The 17,230-nt window shown below is 36.8% G+C and overlaps 2 protein-coding genes and 1 pseudogene across 13 annotated transcripts; 2 read left to right on the forward strand and 1 right to left on the reverse strand.

The window, feature by feature from the left end:
- The first annotated feature begins 84 nt into the window (after positions 1-84).
- Positions 85-205, forward strand: LOC143344226 (5S ribosomal RNA; annotated as a pseudogene).
- A 5,166-nt stretch (positions 206-5,371) lies between these two features.
- Positions 5,372-9,286, reverse strand: Zuc (Mitochondrial cardiolipin hydrolase zuc). Of its 11 annotated transcripts, XM_076768977.1 has the most exons (6): positions 7,649-7,997; positions 7,120-7,219; positions 6,770-7,025; positions 5,965-6,149; positions 5,571-5,846; positions 5,372-5,500 (listed from the first exon to the last, which is right to left on the reverse strand). In XM_076768977.1, exons 3-5 carry the CDS (start codon positions 7,021-7,023, stop codon positions 5,578-5,580), a joined length of 708 nt encoding a protein of 235 aa, XP_076625092.1. In that variant the 5' UTR covers positions 7,024-7,025; positions 7,120-7,219; positions 7,649-7,997; the 3' UTR covers positions 5,372-5,500; positions 5,571-5,577. The 11 variants fall into 11 exon arrangements, 6 of the variants coding, with proteins under 6 accessions (XP_076625092.1, XP_076625095.1, XP_076625094.1 ...); XM_076768980.1 differs by lacking the exon at positions 7,120-7,219 and having other exon boundaries at positions 7,932-8,067; XM_076768979.1 differs by lacking the exon at positions 7,120-7,219 and having other exon boundaries at positions 7,659-7,997.
- A 207-nt stretch (positions 9,287-9,493) lies between these two features.
- Positions 9,494-17,169, forward strand: LOC143343842 (uncharacterized). Of its 2 annotated transcripts, XM_076769124.1 has the most exons (11): positions 9,494-9,748; positions 10,307-11,110; positions 11,198-11,748; positions 12,293-12,485; positions 12,590-13,329; positions 13,412-13,540; positions 14,142-14,310; positions 14,437-14,688; positions 14,775-15,021; positions 15,168-15,511; positions 16,336-17,169. In XM_076769124.1, the coding sequence occupies exons 1-10, from the start codon at positions 9,619-9,621 to the stop codon at positions 15,466-15,468; spliced, it is 3,516 nt and encodes a 1,171-aa protein (XP_076625239.1). In that variant the 5' UTR covers positions 9,494-9,618; the 3' UTR covers positions 15,469-15,511; positions 16,336-17,169. The 2 variants fall into 2 exon arrangements, with proteins under 2 accessions (XP_076625239.1, XP_076625238.1); XM_076769123.1 differs by having other exon boundaries at positions 10,307-11,748.
- Positions 17,170-17,230: the final 61 nt, after the last annotated feature.

Below are 17,230 nucleotides of genomic sequence, written 5' to 3' on the forward strand. Positions count from 1 at the left end.
ACATCATAATGGCGATTCGCTATAAACGAAAAGAAACTTGTTATATTTAAAAGTTTTCGTTTGAATAAATTAAAGACGACGTTTGCCAACGATGGTGGCCACGTTGAAAACACCGGTTCTCGTTCGATCACCGAAGTTAAGCAACGTTGGGCGCGGACAGTACCAAGATGGCTGACCGCTTGGGTACATCCGCGTATTATTGGCATTATCGTCACTGTACTCTGTTTGTAATATTAGTATGAATGAACGAATATTATAATATTCATAAGTAGAAGTAACCCAACGTAACAAGCAACAAAGTTTCTTTTCATTCGTACGAATACGAGTAACTGTGATTAATGTATACATCCACGTAGAAAACCGCCTTTCGTACATCTCCTTTTCATCAACTTCGAGGCGAGAATTGCCCCCTCCGCCAAGGGACAACAAACAGCGCGTAAAGAATAACCAAAAGTGTGACAGAATCCCGCGCGACGTACGCGCGCAAATAACAGGCAATTTCTACTTCCTGTAACGAATACAAAACGAATGTGATACAAAGAAATATAAAATAAAAGAACAAAATACCAAAACACGTTAAGACTGCGGCAAAAACGCGAATGTAACTACGATCGATGTTTTCGGTGTCGACTATAGAGACAATAATGACTGCGGATTTCCTAGTAATTTATTACGTTACGATAATTATTTAGTCTAGCGAACGTGAAACCCGGGTATAGACGACTGTACCTTGCGAGGCCTTGCGTGATGATCGAAGGAATCGTACCATCGAGAAAGTAGGAAGAATCGCGTAGCAGAAAACGAAAAAGAAAGCAAAACGTGCGAAGAACAAATTGGAGAAGCAACATTCGATAACAGAATTTAAACGATATTTAACGTTACTAAGCGATATAGAGTACGCATACGCATAGCGCGCATATATTCTTCTAGCAATTTATTAGTAGATGGAGCGAACAGATGGAAAACGGTGGTGTACAACTTGTTGGGGCTATCTTGAACGCGAAACAGCGTGCTCCGCGGGTGTATAATAATTTACGTGCCATGGTTTTTCGCCTACGTCTTCGACGAGTTTACGCGCGCAACGCGTGCTTTCGCAGAACGCAGTTTTCGATGTAACAGAAACCACGAATGTTGGAAAAGGAAAGACCCATCGAACGGAAGAAATGTGCAACGAAGGCGACGCGTCAGGCCTCCGTTAATGCCAAGCAATGTTTTCTATATAAACATTACCGAAATAAACGTTGCAATTACATAGAATCCAGAATGTCTTTCGAATCATTTGTCGATCTCGTCTTTTCCTACGATTCTCGAGCCATTGCCCTTTGTTTCGCATGCAAAATTCTGTGTTTTTGATTATTTTTCGTTTCATTAGTTATGTTTTCTGCATCACTTGTTTGCGTCGATTACAGGGTGTTCGGCCACCCCTGGGAAAAAATTTTAATAGGAGATTCTAGAGGCTAAAATAAAACGAAAATCAAGAATATCAATTTCTTAACTTCGTTAAAAAGTTATTGAAAAATTAAACTGAAAAATTTCAAATCGTTCTGAAAAAATTATTTTCAATTGCGGGGGTCAATTGCAATCATTTTTGGTGAATACACATACCCTCGAAATCCTACCCACTATCGAGAAAAAAATTCGAATAGGTGCTAATATTTCGGTGAAAAAAAAATTTTCAAATCGTCCTGGAAAAATTATTTTTAGTTGCAGGGGTCAATTACAATCATTTTTGGTCATTAGACATACCCTTGTAATCCTAACCATTTTCGAGAAAAAAATTCCTTACCGAAAATATAATTTCTGGCAAGAAATGCTTCCTCGAAATTTCGTGCGTATCTTTAAAACGTCATAACTTCTGAACGGATTGACGGATTTTAATGTTCAAAAAGCCAAACGTCGCATATTTTAGTGTAGAATATGTAGGAATCGTAAAAATATTCGAAAAGTTGATTCTTCAGTCCGTAAAATGAGAAAAACCCCATAAAAATGGTCCAATTTTCAAACAGCCATAATTCCTACAATAGTGAATATATTTCAATGAAACTTTTTTCTGAAGTAGAGCTCATGGATACCTACAAAAAAGTATTAGACAACTTTTCTATAGGGCGTCAAACAAAATTACTAAAAAATAAAAACGACTTTATAAGAAAAATCGACAGGGGGTAGGTGCCTAAATTTTTCGACGGAAAAAAAAAATTTCAAATCGTTCTGGAAAAATTATTTTCGTTTGCAAGGGACGATTACAATAATTTTTGGTGAATTGACATACCCTCGAAATCCAGCGTATTTTCGGGGAAAAAATTCAGTACGAGCGGAACTTTAAACTTTTTAACGAAGCCTCAATCAACAAATTGATATTCTTGATTTTCGTCCTATTTTGGCCTCTAGAATCTCTCATTGCAATTTTTCCCAGGGGTGGCCAAACTCCCTGTATAAATGAGGGTTACTGAAAGGTTAATCTTTAATTCGACTCTCTAAGAAGAGGAACGCGTGACCCGTTTCGCGATTCGTGCTTTGTCCGCGTTTCTCAAACTTTTAACGAGCAAAACAGCAATCCGACGACCGTTCTTATTCCCTTTTCTCCTTTTCACCCCGAATTCGCAAACGCGAGAAAGAGCAACCAAGAGGGCCATCGACGAATACTCGACCTTTCGCCTTTTCCCTTTTCTCGACTCTCGGGTCGAGTGCCACGAACGTGCTCGTACGATCTGACCCGCCCTTATCCCACGATATTTACATCCACTGTTGCAGTTCTGTCAAGTATTTCGAGCAATTATACATAGGTGCATAATGTACGATTAACTTTCCCAATTCCCGTGGTTATAACAGAAGAGAGCGAGCTTTCATGTTATTTTTCTGAAAATGGTACCAACACATTCTTTGGATTCTTCTGATTAAAACGAGCCCAAACACGACGTAAATCAGACTACTTTTAATTTTCTTAATATAAACAATATGGCATAATACATATGTGCAATGACTACTCATAATTATATCTTCATACCATTCAATAATTTTTTTTAAGTTTTTCAGAATTTGTATGATGTTTGGACTCATTTTAATTAGAAGAATCCTAAGAATGCATTGGTATCGCTTTCAAAAAGGTAAAACAAAAAATACGGAAAGTAAACATTTTTTTTATTAGACGATTATTAATCTCGCTTCCTTTCGCTTTCCTTCTCTGGATCGAAGGGGGACGGAATCGTGGAAAGTTGACCGTGCAGATTTTAGTGAAAAATTCTAAAAAAGATACAGCACGCGCGCGACACGGATGGGGTTCTTCGAACGCGGTTGACGTTGGCAAACGAAAAGTTTCCACAAAGCGAAATCGTCGAATTTATTGCACGCCTCGCGAAAGAAACAGACGGTTTCTCGGAATGGTTAACGACTGTGCCTGGAAAACGGACACGAGACGAACCGAGCCGTGTCACGCGATCGGAACCAACTGCGAGAGGAAGCCTTTGGTCGGAAACCGATGGATTTTTTTTTTTTTATAAATATCCGAATATCGCGGCGGTCGGGGTACGATTTACCGGCGTTGGGACGGCAAAGCACAGGAGCGAAGCCAACTTGGCGAACGTCAAAAGGCGCCAACGTGCAGCCGGCTTTTATCGTATCTGGATACAATGCGTATTTCGGGCTTGCGCATTGCTATTTCCGTGCGTCGCGCGGCTATTCTTAGTCGTTGCTTCGACCAGCTGCACGCTTGCCGTGTGTACACGCATAGATACCGCTGTATACAGGGCGTTTAACTACAGGTGGGCAATCTTTCAGAGGATGATTTTACGTGCCAAAATAAGACGTAAATCGAGAATGACGAAACAGCCGTCGGGGCTTCTTTATTTTCTGACTTACGGTGCAGTCCGCGCTAATCCTCCAACTTACGATTTAGTATCAACGCATACCGCCATTTCTCGTTTTCGAATCGTTAGTTAAATTCAAGCTTCGTACATTGTAGGATTATCGACGACCGGTTAAATAGCGAAATCGTAATTCTTCGCTTCCGGAATGTACTTCGGTAAGTTCGAGTACGAAATAGAGATGTGTAATAGTTTAAAACTATAGTTAGGAACATCTTTTACATAGAGAAACAAGTGGACAACGGTACTACCTAAGAATATATCTAGATTTCCACCTTCGAAAATTTTATTTCTGATGTTACAATTATGATGTGAGGGTGAACGTTCACCATTAGCGTGATAGAGTATCGTACCAGTTGAGGGTTGAAATTTCAAGCATTAGAGTGTACAAGTGAGATTTCGGTTGATTTGCAACTAAAAGTCGGAGCACGCTTTTCTGATAGTAAAATAAGGGTGGAAAAAGAGACGCTCGCGGTGATAACGACAACCCCGAGGCCGTGAATTTCCGTTCATAGGGGGAGGAAAGGAAAGAAGAATGTCCAGCCGTCGGACGGCTGGTCGCCGGGGATCATCATCGATCCACCGGTCCAACGGCCCGACGTCTATTTTCATACAGGCTAACCTATTTATACACACGGACAATGTTCCACTTCTATCGACCGATGAGAACACCGACTAACCATACAGCGTCGCGACGCATCGGTTGCATCCTTGTGGCAATATTTCAACACCGTTCAATGTGCCACCACGCGTCATATCGCGTTGTAGCGTGACGTTGGAACCCCCATGTTTTGCATCGCGTGACTCCTATCCGAGAAATAACGTTACGCTTTTTTACCATGTTCGCGACTATTTTTCAATTTTACAATGTCTTCCTCGGTTTCATTAACGTCGAATGAACGCTTCGCGGAGCGACATTCGTCGGTAACCGAAAGGAAGTCGGGCAATTTTCCGGCCAAGATCGTTCGTAACGTTCGTCGATGACCAAATTAATATTGTATTTGCGTCGAACGAAGAAGCACCCTCGAATAGAAAATCTTGGAATAATCTAAGAAAGTTATTTCCGAGGGTAAAAAATCGTTGAGGTACAAGTCGTTGTCGTGGAAATTAACAAAGAAAATTCCAGAAACTGACGCATCTGGCATGCTGAGTGCATCTGCGGGTGGCGGTTTATGGTGCTGCCTGTGTTGAAAACCAAGGGTCCGTGCGTCATGTTCGGTGATATTAGGAAGACGATTTTAAACGTACGGTGTTCTCAGTCTATCTAAACTGCGACGCAACAACTCTCGTACCGTAGTTTGTTACTTTTAAACTCACGAGTTAATCGTATTTCATAGACTTCAATAATCAGTACTAAAAGATACTATTGTATTTTTAGCAGACTATCGACGACGTACGAACAATGCACCGCGTGTCTTCTATGAGTTTATTCGCGTCGTTTAATAAAGCAAACTTTATTAAAATAATTACTGACTCTTTATTCTTAATACTATTTGGTTTCCAACGTAAGAAAATATCATTAATTCTTAATATACTTATCTTTAAAGATTCCTTTCCAGTCATATGGAAATCGTTAGTGATTTTATATGAACATTTGAGAACACTGCGCGACGTGCTCTCTGACTTGTGGTTCGATCTTCCTAAAATGAAAAAATAAAAGAAATTTCAACGGGAACGGTTGAAAGAATAAAGAAAGAAACGTGCACTCACCAAATTACTAAATGTCGAACGCTTTGAGAATCAGTTGTTGCAAATTTTCATCCGTTTTCGGGCTTAACGGATGTTCAAATAACATCCACAACTTTTCAAATTCCTGGACAAAAGGTTCCACCAACGAATTGTGGTTGGTCACCAGGACATTTTCGAAGTTTCCAAAGAACGCGGACATTGTCCAATTCGTACTACCGGTGATCACTATATCACGATCCACGATCACGAATTTGTGATGCATCAGGACATCGGAGTCCTGCATTTTGATCGTGATACCTGAAATATATGTGTAGTTTTTTTTTTACAAACAAACGACATAAAATGCTATTCAGCGCCGTCGATAACGAACAATCGAACGAGCTCAGCTTGCGTTTACAAAACGACTGAAACAAACCGTTACTGTGAAACAGAACCGTTTGCGCGGCATCGTTGACAGCTTTGCCTCGGTCCATTATTACCCTGACGAGTACACCTCGTTTACGAGCGTTTACAATAGCTTTTGATAACATTTGGCAAGTCAACATGTGCATACATACGTCCAAACTCTGTTTCGCGCAGTTCATATAATTTTCCAGATTTCTAAAACGTTATCTACAGTCAGCCAAACTCGAAGGTATTATAAAATCTTTGGATATTTCATATACGCGAAGTCATTGATCTACTAGTTGTATTGTTATAGATTATGATACAAGGATTTTGTGATAAATATGATGTGTATATATACAGGGTGTCTGGTGTATTCAGAAATGCAGGATTAAAGATATAAACAAACTGTTCTTACAAAAGTTTTTTGTGTATGCAGAAAAACATAATGTAATATATTTTTTTTTGTCGGTGGAAGTATGAAAGAGATTTCAAGGTCAAGTTATTTCTTCTTTTAATGAAATGCTTTATTTTTTTTATACATAACATTATAGTACAAGTTAATATGAATCTGAATAATTTTAACTGTAGATTACTATATCCCCCTTAGAAACCTCTACTAGAACGTAAATAAATAAATAAATAATATCCTTCAAATGTCCTTGGCGCTTCCATCCGAAATTTAAAAAGCGTCACCGCACTATGTCCACCATAAAATCAAACAACTTTTGCCTGAAACATTCTCTTCTACTTTTAAAAATAGACGAACTATCCAGATAACTTATCTTAAATACCTCACCCTGTATATCTACATTGATAGATTACGATTGGTTTACCTCATGTAACGAACCGGACAATTGTCCTTGGAGCAAGCTTTGCCAGAATTGGCGTGTACTCGACAATAATTGGATGCTTTTGAGAAAAACATAACTTCCGATATGTTTCGTTTCGTATCATCGACGCTTGTTTTTGTAATCGCACAGTTGTCGATAACATTTTTCCGAGAATCACGAAATCTTTTGTACAACTTCCAAATAATTTCCGAAGTAATCAGTATACCCCCCACTAGGAAAATTTTATTGTTTATCATTCCTAAAACAAAATATATGAAAACGTAACAATTAATATCAAAGCAGCAACATCCAAAATTTTATTGAAACCAAAAGTACACTTGTATATTAGGTACCATTTTGTTTTATGTGACTCTAACCCTTTCATGACGAATGACCACTATAGTGGTCGTTATCGAAGCCATCCCCATTATGATTAACCACTATAGTTGCTACCTACGAAATTATCCCTATACAAGAAGCTCTACTGTTGCTTAGCAATTTATAAATGCATCATTTTTCCTCTCTGTCTATCTTTTAGTACACACTAGTGGTTCACTCTTTAGTATGTACTCTATGTACAATGATGACGCAGTAACGGTTAATACCGTTGTGGCAAAAGAGCTAGTAAACATTCGATGTTGTGCGACTACAACGAATAGAATGAAAAATCGTAAACGATAACCTTTTAATTCGACTGATAAATAAATAAAAACTGTAGGTTTTGATATAGTCTCGTTTAGTGACGACTATTATTGCTTACTAAGTAATAAACATTCTTATCAGGAAAATTATAACCTATGACTGATATTCTACCGGTCGAAATATCAATCACGAATTTTATAATAAAGATGTAAATAAAATATATCATACCGTTGTATATACCATTTATTACCTAAAGATGTTCAAATTGTTCTTGTTAAAGAAATAATAAAAAGAAGAACGAATCGATAAGTCACCAATTTTGCCGCCACTGAATGACGCTTAATTCCCCTGAAGTTGTCTTCAAGTACTGACAACCTTCTACCAATGAATAACTGCCCACAGACTATCTACGCTAAGGTAACAGTTGGAACGTTTGTCAGCCTGTCAGCTCGCGTTTTCGAGTTATATCGAATTGTAAAAAAAAAAAAAAATTGCTGATACAAGCGGATTACGAAAGTTTTACCTTTATTAAAAGCTTTGTAAAAGATGTTCGCGGGTTTTGCGGAAGTTGAATCATTGACTACTTAGTTCTGTCCCATTTGTTTAGATATAAACTCTTTATCTCTATTCCAAAGTATATTACATATTGTGTTCAACTGATATGAACAATCAAATATTTCGGATCTTGAGGACAATTTATTAATATCGACCCTGACAACTTTGACTTTCCATTTGTCTTCAAATTCTTTTATCCGCGCGTCTTCTATGGTAGAACTTGACCATGGTTTAAATCTATAACACGTCATCATACAATTAAAATACCTTTGGTGTGCTCTAAAATTATCCTTTATGCATAGCACAGAAAAAAAAGATAGAAAATTTTATAATAAATTACTTTGTTCCTATGACTATATTTGCTGGTTTTTCCTTTATTGTGGACATTGTATTCATCAAATATGGAATATCATTAAAACCCATGGCATCATCGAAACAGAATACAGAACATATAGCATCAACTTTATCTTTGCATGCCTAAAAAATTAAACACTTAAGGTTTCAGTCTTACTTATTTATATATGTGAATATGTATATACATACAGGTAGTATATGATTATATTTTTTAATGCTTGTTTCTGAAGTGTCCCAAAATTGTAATTTAAACAATACAACTTTGTCCCAAATTTTAACTGGCCAAAATACATTTGTCTTTTTTATCCCATTGGTTTCAGTGTAATTATTGGATTCTAATATACCAGCAAGACGTGCTACAACCGAGGTTTTTCCTACCCCGGATCTGCCAACCATAAAAATTTTATATGTAACTTCTTCAATTGAAGATGGTAGAGGTGGTCTTTCAAGAATACCTGTAATGTTTTATAAAATACGAAGTTAATAATAAGTATACATAACGATCCAGCAATAGCCAAATAAAATTTATACTCATACGATTTTCTGTTTACCATAAAATCTTCTTTTTTTCGATGTGTTTACATAAAAATGATGCACCAACGATTCTCCCTCGACCGAATGCAACCAATTCACGTTTATTGCGTTCATGATCAATTGCAAGAAAATCAGATAATACGAAAATCAAAAAAATCATCAATAAACATTGGCGCTGACAAAACAAACGTTTCGTTCTACGTATAAAGTTAAAAATTTTGTATTCTACAGAATCGGTGTTCTTTGAAAACTTTGATTCAAAGGATTTAACATCAGAAAAGGTTGGAACACCGAAGATTACGCTTTTTGGTATTGCAACCTTTGCGGAATAACCTAACAAAAACTCGTAAAACCATCGCGTTTCCTCCGTCCATTCCAACTCCAATAATTGGACGTTTCCAACAAGTCCGACAAGTTGCTTATCCTATACACAATTGTATGCAATCGGCGGTTTCTACGAATTTCATGTATATATGAATCTCTCGACGAATCGGATCAAGTCCCGCCTTAAGAGGACCAATAAGAATTCTTATAATACGCCAATGCAAATGGGACAAATAATTCCATTAGTAGTGAAGTTGGCGTTAGTTCAAATAAATGCCACATTGACCAATAAAATCCATTTACAACACGTAACGCGTTGTTTGCAGTTGTATCGCCATATTGTATATTTAACGCGGGTCACTGGCGCGTGTATGGGCTTTCCGTAAGATTTTCTGCTGAATAAAAGTGCGTGAATTGAGAGATATCGTAAAATATCACGCACAATGGATCCAGAAAAGTTGAAAGTGGTCGATTTACGGACAGAACTCTCACAGCGTGGACTGGATACGAAAGGCGTCAAGTCAGTGCTCGTTGAGAGACTTCGTAAGGCAATAGAGGAAGAAAATGCAAGTCGTAAGTTATATCTTCTTTTATCAGTAGTTTTTTAATCTATCGAGTACTTCTACTCGCATTACTCTTTATCCAGCAACGAATGCATCTGTTTATTCCAATGTTGACAAACATTCGAGTCAGGTGATACTGACTCGTTTGACGAATTTCCTACTGATTTGTGCATTAAATTATATTAGAACGATACAAAATAGTGTGTCTATCATTATTAAAAATAATTGATAACCGTAAAGAATTCGTTTCTTGTATTTTTAATACCATGTAGGTACAAACTATATATTCTTCTCTTCTGTTTACGTACGAATTATGCGCGCGACGCTACTTCAAAAGTTTCGTGGTATTTATTTAAGAATCAATAAATTTAGATTCATTTTAATTAACTTCATCATTCTTTTTTCTATAAATTTCTAATCATACTTCATTTTTCTAGAATTTGTTTTTTAATTATATAGTTCGTGTATGACGAATATATACGCACACCACACCATTATATATGTATATATATATATACATACTGTTTTATCTAAATTAATTAAACATAAATGGTTTTGTATATTGCAGAGGAAGATGCAAATGCAAATGCAGAAAATATACACGATGCAAGAGAAAATGATGAAAAATCTACAGATTCTGCGAAAGTCCCACAGACACCAAAAAAGTCTTCTAGATTGGCTAAAAGCACCCCAGCGGTAACGCCGCGCGAAATTCCTGCAGCAAAGAAACGAAGAACTTCTAGGGTCACTTACTCTAGGAAACGGACATCTCCAAAAAAAGCTGATCAAAATGATATGTCACGTGAACCGTCACCTACTATATCGGAATCTGCTTTGCAAGAGGAATCCACTATACCGGAAGAAACTATGGAGCAGGAAGAAGCATTACTAGAAGAAAAAACCGATTTGTTGGAAAAAAACAATGAAATGGATGTAAAAAAATCTTTATCAGATATAGGAAATGAGGGTTTGAATTCGACAAAAGTTACAAAAGCGGATGACGAATCGAAGAATATCGATGCTACGAAAAATAGCGAACGCGACACAAATGTTTCACAAGCGTCTATTGTAAAATCACCTATGAAAAGTAGCGAGACTATCAAGTTGCCTTTGAAAAAGTCAGACGAAATAAAAGATATTTTGCAGGTATCTATTACAAAGTTACCTGCGAAGTGTAGCAAAATTGTTAAGTCGTCTTTGGAAAAGCCGGAAGAAAAGAAAGATGGCATGCAGGCATCTGTTACTAAGTCACCTGTTAAAAGTAGCGAAATTGTTAAGTCGCCTTTGAAAAAATCGGAGGAGAAGAAAGATGATTTGCAAGCATCTGTCGCTGTGAAGTCACCTGTGAAGAGTAGCGAAATTGTTAAGTCACCTTTAAAAAAGTCAGAAGAGAAGAAAGATGATTTGCAAGCGTCTGTCGCTAAGTCACCTGTAAAGAGTAATGAAATTGTTAAGTCACCTTTGAAAAAGTCAGAAGAGAAGAAAGATGTTTTGCAAGCGTCCGTAACAAAATCACCCGTGAAGAGTAGCGAAATTATTTCTTCACCGTTGAAAACTGTAGAAGAAAAAATAGAGAAAACAGATAATACAGATCAAAAGCAACAACCAGTGACGCAGATAACATTAAAGGAAAAAACGTCGGAAAGTACGGAAGTTGCCAAAGAAACCATACAAATTGAATCCAATGAGTTTCAGAATGATACACCAAAAGCAACTAATGATAAACATGATAGAATAGATGGTATGGATAAAGAGGTCGTTAAAAACGAGGAGAAGAGCGAAGAACTAGCAGACGATGTTCAAGTCATAGAACCTGTTAATGATGTTAAAACTACTAACATTCCTAAATCAGATTTACTAATGGATGATTCACACAAGGAAGAACAAAATGTAAATGAGAATGAGAATCTCCAATCAAACCTTGAAGATCAGTTCATGGAGGATGAAGAAGTTGAATCCGGCAACAAACCAGAAATGGAAGATAATATGGACAACAAAGAAGATGATCAGGTATGTTTCAGGTTTCAGCAGTTCATTTTTACCTTTATTACATATGGTTTTAATTACTTTTAATTTGGGCCTATAAAATAACTAGAGTTTTTATTGTTAATTTTACTTGCATATTTTTGTAATGCTTTTATAATTCAATTTTTTGAATTACGAAAAAAAGATTAATAACGAAAAGTATAGAAAAATTACGAGCAACATGTATTCCACACTTGTGGAGTAGCGTCAAAAAAACGCGGGATCCCTAAGAACCTCGCTTTGGTATGCTAAGGGATAAAATGCTTATTACGAACAAATCGCGTATCATAAATTTGACCGTGTATGTGTGTGATCATTTTTAAATATTACTCGAAGGTACGTCTGATTCCACCTTGAATTACATCTAATATAACAATTCTTGTGCTGTGATATTTTACAGTGTGTGTTTGAGATTGTGGATGTTTACCAAATTAAATTGCATTCTCTACATTTTATTGTATAAAAATGTTACTGTACCTGCAGGAATTCTTGTGTTTAATTATTGACCTATTTTCATTTATGTGAAAAGGATATAGAAATGATAGAAATTAAACACGAAGAAGATACAGATGTAGATATGAAGGAAGGGACTAAGAATGATGTAGTTAAGGATAGAAAGCGGAAAAGGTCGCCCAGTCCTCTAGGAGATCGTCATGAACCGCCAGCGGTGCTCGTTGAGAATGAACCGGAAATTGACGATTCTGCCTTAATTTTATCTTGGTGTATGTTGGTATATAAACGAAAATAATTAGACTGTGTTCTATTCGCATAGTTAAGTTGTAGAAAGGAAAAGTTATCGTTATCTAAATTTTAAATATCGTTTTAGACGATTCGGATTTAAATTTAGTTATCGACGAGGATGGTTTTTTTACTGCTACCCCTATGCACAATGATGGATTTTCGCATATGTGGGCCGGCGCAAGAGCCTCGTACGGTTTTCTGTATGGAAAAGTTTATTACGAGGCAAAAATCGTGGATCTCTGTGCTATCGATGCAGAGAATAAAGACCATCCGCATATACTAAGAATCGGTTGGTCCACTTTGTACACGTCGATGCAACTTGGAGAGGAAAAGTTCAGTTTTGGATACAGTAGTACTGGGAAAAAATTAACAGACAATCAATTCGAAGATTATGGGCTTCAGTTTGGCAAAGACGACGTTATCGGTTGTTACTTCGACGCAACATCCGAAAGTAACATCATATTATCTTACACTGTAAATGGAAAAGATCAAGGCACGGCGTTCAATATCTCCAAAGAAGAGCTTGGCGACAAGCCATTATTTCCGCACATTTTAAGCAAGAATTGCAGCTTCGCCTGCAACTTTGGCCAAGAAAAGCCATGGGTAGAAGAGGTTTTACAAGACTACGTTTCAATCGGGAATGTGGACTCACAGTATAAGATCCCTGGTCCACGGAGACCAGGCAAGAAAGAAGAATGCGAAGTAATAATGATGTGTGGGTTACCCGGTTGTGGGAAAACTACTTGGGCAATGAAACATGCCACTGAGCACTCCCAGAAAATGTTCAATATATTAGGACTTAATACCCTAATCGACAAAATAAAAGTACGTCTTATGAACAATGTAATAGATGATTTAATTTTGTATCGTGTTTTATATAAGATATTTTTAATAAATTTTAATTAAGGACCCAAGCTCTTCTCAAAAAGCGGACAATAATGATCAATGGGAAACACTTATTAACAAATGTACTCGCGCATTGGACACGTTACTGGAAATGGCTCCAACTAGAAGGCGTAATTATATTCTAGATCAGGTATGTAATTTTTTTTTATAAAAAGCTGACTCGTACGACAGGTCAATAGAAAAGTCAATTTTCTATCCTGTTTGTTCATTCGACTTTAGTAAGTACCTAAAAGGATGTCACCGCGAGCATTGTTTTCCTTAAGCATTTGCAGCAGAAGATAAATTTTTTTTATCTTTCTATCTCTATTTATCCTTTTTGTTTTGTTATCGCGACCGTAAAAATGAAAGTGTACTGTTTTACTACGATATAATTATCAATAATACAGTTCCATTAACGATATAACGCACATCAGTGTATCGAGTTTAGAATAAGTCATTCAGATAAGAGATGTTTCGAGTACATGCACTGAATCACACATAATATCAAGAAATTCTTCGAGCTAATGGAATTACACAGACAATATATTTATAAAGAAACAAAAAAAAAAAAATTTTCCATACTATTTGTGCATGTTGATGAAGTTAGAATATTGCTGGATATCGATACGACTAACAAAATATGAAATATACGACTATCTTTCGTAACATAAAGAAATATATACAAATAAATAAAAATATAAAATAATTATAAATCTAACGATCTTTGGATTTTTTTATGGAACTGAATACAGACAAACGTATATCCTTCTGCACAAAGACGTAAAATGAAGAATTTTAGTGGATATCAGCGAAAAGCCGTAGTGCTTGTACCATCCGAAGAAGAATTTAAATCGCGTGTTGCTAAACATAAGTTGGTCGAAGGCAAGGAACCTAGCGACTCTGCACTTCTGGAAATGAAAGGTTGGTTTTGATAGTATTGGAGTGTATGTCGAAGGAAGAATATCAGTCGTACTAATGCAAAGAAGACTAAATACATTATCTTTAGAAGAGGAATATGAACCACACACGACTGGATGTTTTTTTTAGCAAATTTCAGAGCTCCGGTCAGCGGTGAATTCTTCGATGTCATCGATTGGGTTGAACTCGACCAAGAGGAGGGCAAGAAAGTCATAGGCAAATATAATAAAGAGGGAAAGGACGCTGGATACGGTCAGCAACAAAGTAAACGACCGCGACTCGAGTCAAGACCAGAAAGCACCCGAGAAAATCGGAATGACGTGCGAAGTAATCGTGATAACAGAGAGAGTCGAGATTATCGTGACAGACGGGGCAATAATTGTAAGAATCGTAACGTATATGAAATGTAATAGAAACGGTGACTGTAAGTAACAAGAAAATAAGTATCTGCGAAACTGAATTCATAGATTCCGAGAGAAATCGTAATCCTGCCTGGCGTGGTGGTAACATGGGTTGGAGAGATAGGCCTCAAAGGGGTGGACATAACAGACACGGCATTGGTTACGGCCCTCCGGCAACATGGAGAGGAAGAGGAGCGCCCATTCCACTTGTACACCGTGGAATGGACAGAAGAGGTGGTAATGTGGATAGAAGAATAGGAAACGATAGAGGTCGTGCAACGGGTTCTCGTCAAGGTGGCTGGGCTCCGATGGGGTAATGATTACATTCTTTATTTTTATTGATTTTCGGTTTTTTACTTTATTTTTGTAGTCGAGAAATGAGGAATTTGATATACATTATTCTATGAATTCGCATGATGATGATGATGTATATATAAAAATTTATCTATTTTTTTTAAGAAATTATCAAGGGTCGCAACAATCCGCTTGGAATCAGCAAAGCAACTGGTCAAGTGGTCAGTCTCAGGGAGGGTGGGGTGGTCAACAGAATAATTGGGGAGGATCACAACAACAATGGGGAACCTGGAAGGGCTATGGTCAAGGCTCGTACAGTCAACAGGGTTATGGTAATGGAAATTGGAATAGTTGGAATCAGCAGTATTGCAATCAGTATTGGGGCCAGCAACAACAACAACAGCAACAGCAGCAACAACAGGGTGGGCAAACTACCACCAGTGGTCAGGCTGTAAACAAACAATAATCTACCATGATACATATGTTAAAATGGTGGAGCGGACAGTAAGGTATTATGAATGGTTATAAATTTGTTTTCATTTAAACGCGTAGTATTAAATAATTTTATCCGGGATAGTCTTTGTCGTGGCTTGTACAAATATGGAGCGAGAGTGGGGAGGGGGAGCTAATTTTGATACAAGAAAGTACTCACACAAAAAAATTCAATTTCAATTTTTCATTTATAAAAGAAATCGAATCGCGCATTGTCGTAAATTGATTTAAATAACGGTACACGTTTTCTCGTTCGTTGAGGCTATTATTCTTATCATTATTGTAGTTAGCGTTCTATTAAATATAACCATTGTTCCCGTACGTAAAGTTGGTTCTACACATTCGGCATTTGCCGAATAACGAGTACACGAGTACGAATAGACATACACCTACCTATTCGTCGAATCTGTTTGGAGAATTTAGTTGCGGAAATTGCGACCATTCGTTCATACTATTACATACAATAGACTCCCGCTTAACCGGCCTCTGGGACTGGGCATCTGGTCGGATAAACGAATGACCAGTTAATCCGAAATTATCAATATATTATCATTAATCAGTTGTTTATACTTACTGGTGATAGTGTAAAGAGTGATTTTACAGGCTAAATAAAATTAATGGGAGACAAACTGTTTAAACAATAACTAATGCGATAAGAAGTACATTTAGTCGGACGAAAGTGAATGATCACAGAATGCGTCAGTAATGTTTATTCCAATCGATTGTTTTCATTTAACAAAAATGTGACCAGTTAAAACAAGACCGGATAGCCGGAAGTTTACTGTAATTGCTGGATGCCGAATAATATGAAGGCTTAAGCCTGTATCTTTACTTTTTGCAGGCAGACACGACGACAAGCGTAACAACTGCTTTATCTGACGATTCCACGATTGGATATAGTCACCCGCAAGAGCGACGAGAGTATATAGTAAACTATACTCCTGGTCAGTGTGTCGTCAATACCGGATATCGGTTTTGATTACACACAAATAGATGGACAAATGTTTCCACGACAATATATTCACGATTTTTGTTCGTATATTTTTTAATGTACGAATCTCAAAATTACTGTGGTTTTATAACTCGAGCAACAATCTAGATTTTGTCACATGAAGGCACCGTTACACATGCACCATGAAACAAAATATTTTGCATTGAGAAATGCAGTACGAAGTGAATTATAGTGTTATACGTTATGAATTAAGATTGATGATCGCGAAAGAAACATGTAACAACAGGAACGTATTCGTATTACGTACGTAGTTTTTGAAAACGAGTAAAAGGGGGTAACGTATAATAAACGTTTTGTTACGGCTTTTAATTGAAAGATCGATCAAGAGGAAGAGTATCACGTATGGGTACACTACGCAATTAGCTCTAAGATTGAAATATTTGCAATGTTTTATCGCTCTCGGAAAAGGATCGTGTAAATATGTACAGATTTTCAAACGTATTACACGATACGTTTATTGGAAATCTATTTATATATTAAGTAAAGTACCATGTAATAAAAAAAAAAAAAAAAAAAAAAAAAAATGAAGAAAAAACAGATTAACATTCTCAACACACGAGAGTAATATTGTATATGATTTTGTCTTATCTTTCTATACAAATGAAATGATGTACAAAAGAGAATATCGTATCACGAATAAATTATTACTGGATTTGATTCATATGTATTCGCGTTTTATTAAGCGAACAAATTCATTAAGATTACCAGAATATGTTTATTTTCG

The sequence above is a fragment of the Colletes latitarsis genome, chromosome 7 (assembly GCF_051014445.1).
Source record: "Colletes latitarsis isolate SP2378_abdomen chromosome 7, iyColLati1, whole genome shotgun sequence".
Classification (NCBI taxonomy): Eukaryota; Metazoa; Arthropoda; class Insecta; order Hymenoptera; family Colletidae; genus Colletes; species Colletes latitarsis.

What these genes read in the sequence shown, in the direction of transcription:
- LOC143343842 (XM_076769123.1), top strand. Translation starts at nt 9,619, where the DNA reads ATGGATCCAGAAAAGTTGAAAGTGGTCGATTTACGGACAGAACTCTCA. An exon ending in AGAGGAAGAAAATGCAAGTC is followed by an intron (nt 9,749 to 10,306) that starts GTAAGTTATATC and finishes TGTATATTGCAG; the next exon opens with AGGAAGATGCAAATGCAAAT. An exon ending in GGTGGCTGGGCTCCGATGGG is followed by an intron (nt 15,022 to 15,167) that starts GTAATGATTACA and finishes ATTTTTTTTAAG; the next exon opens with AAATTATCAAGGGTCGCAAC.
- Zuc (XM_076768980.1), bottom strand. Translation starts at nt 7,023, where the DNA reads ATGATAAACAATAAAATTTTCCTAGTGGGGGGTATACTGATTACTTCG. An exon ending in TGTCCGGTTCGTTACATGAG is followed by an intron (nt 6,150 to 6,769) that starts GTAAACCAATCG and finishes ATAACGTTTTAG; the next exon opens with AAATCTGGAAAATTATATGA. An exon ending in GGTTCTGTTTCACAGTAACG is followed by an intron (nt 5,847 to 5,964) that starts GTTTGTTTCAGT and finishes CATATATTTCAG; the next exon opens with GTATCACGATCAAAATGCAG.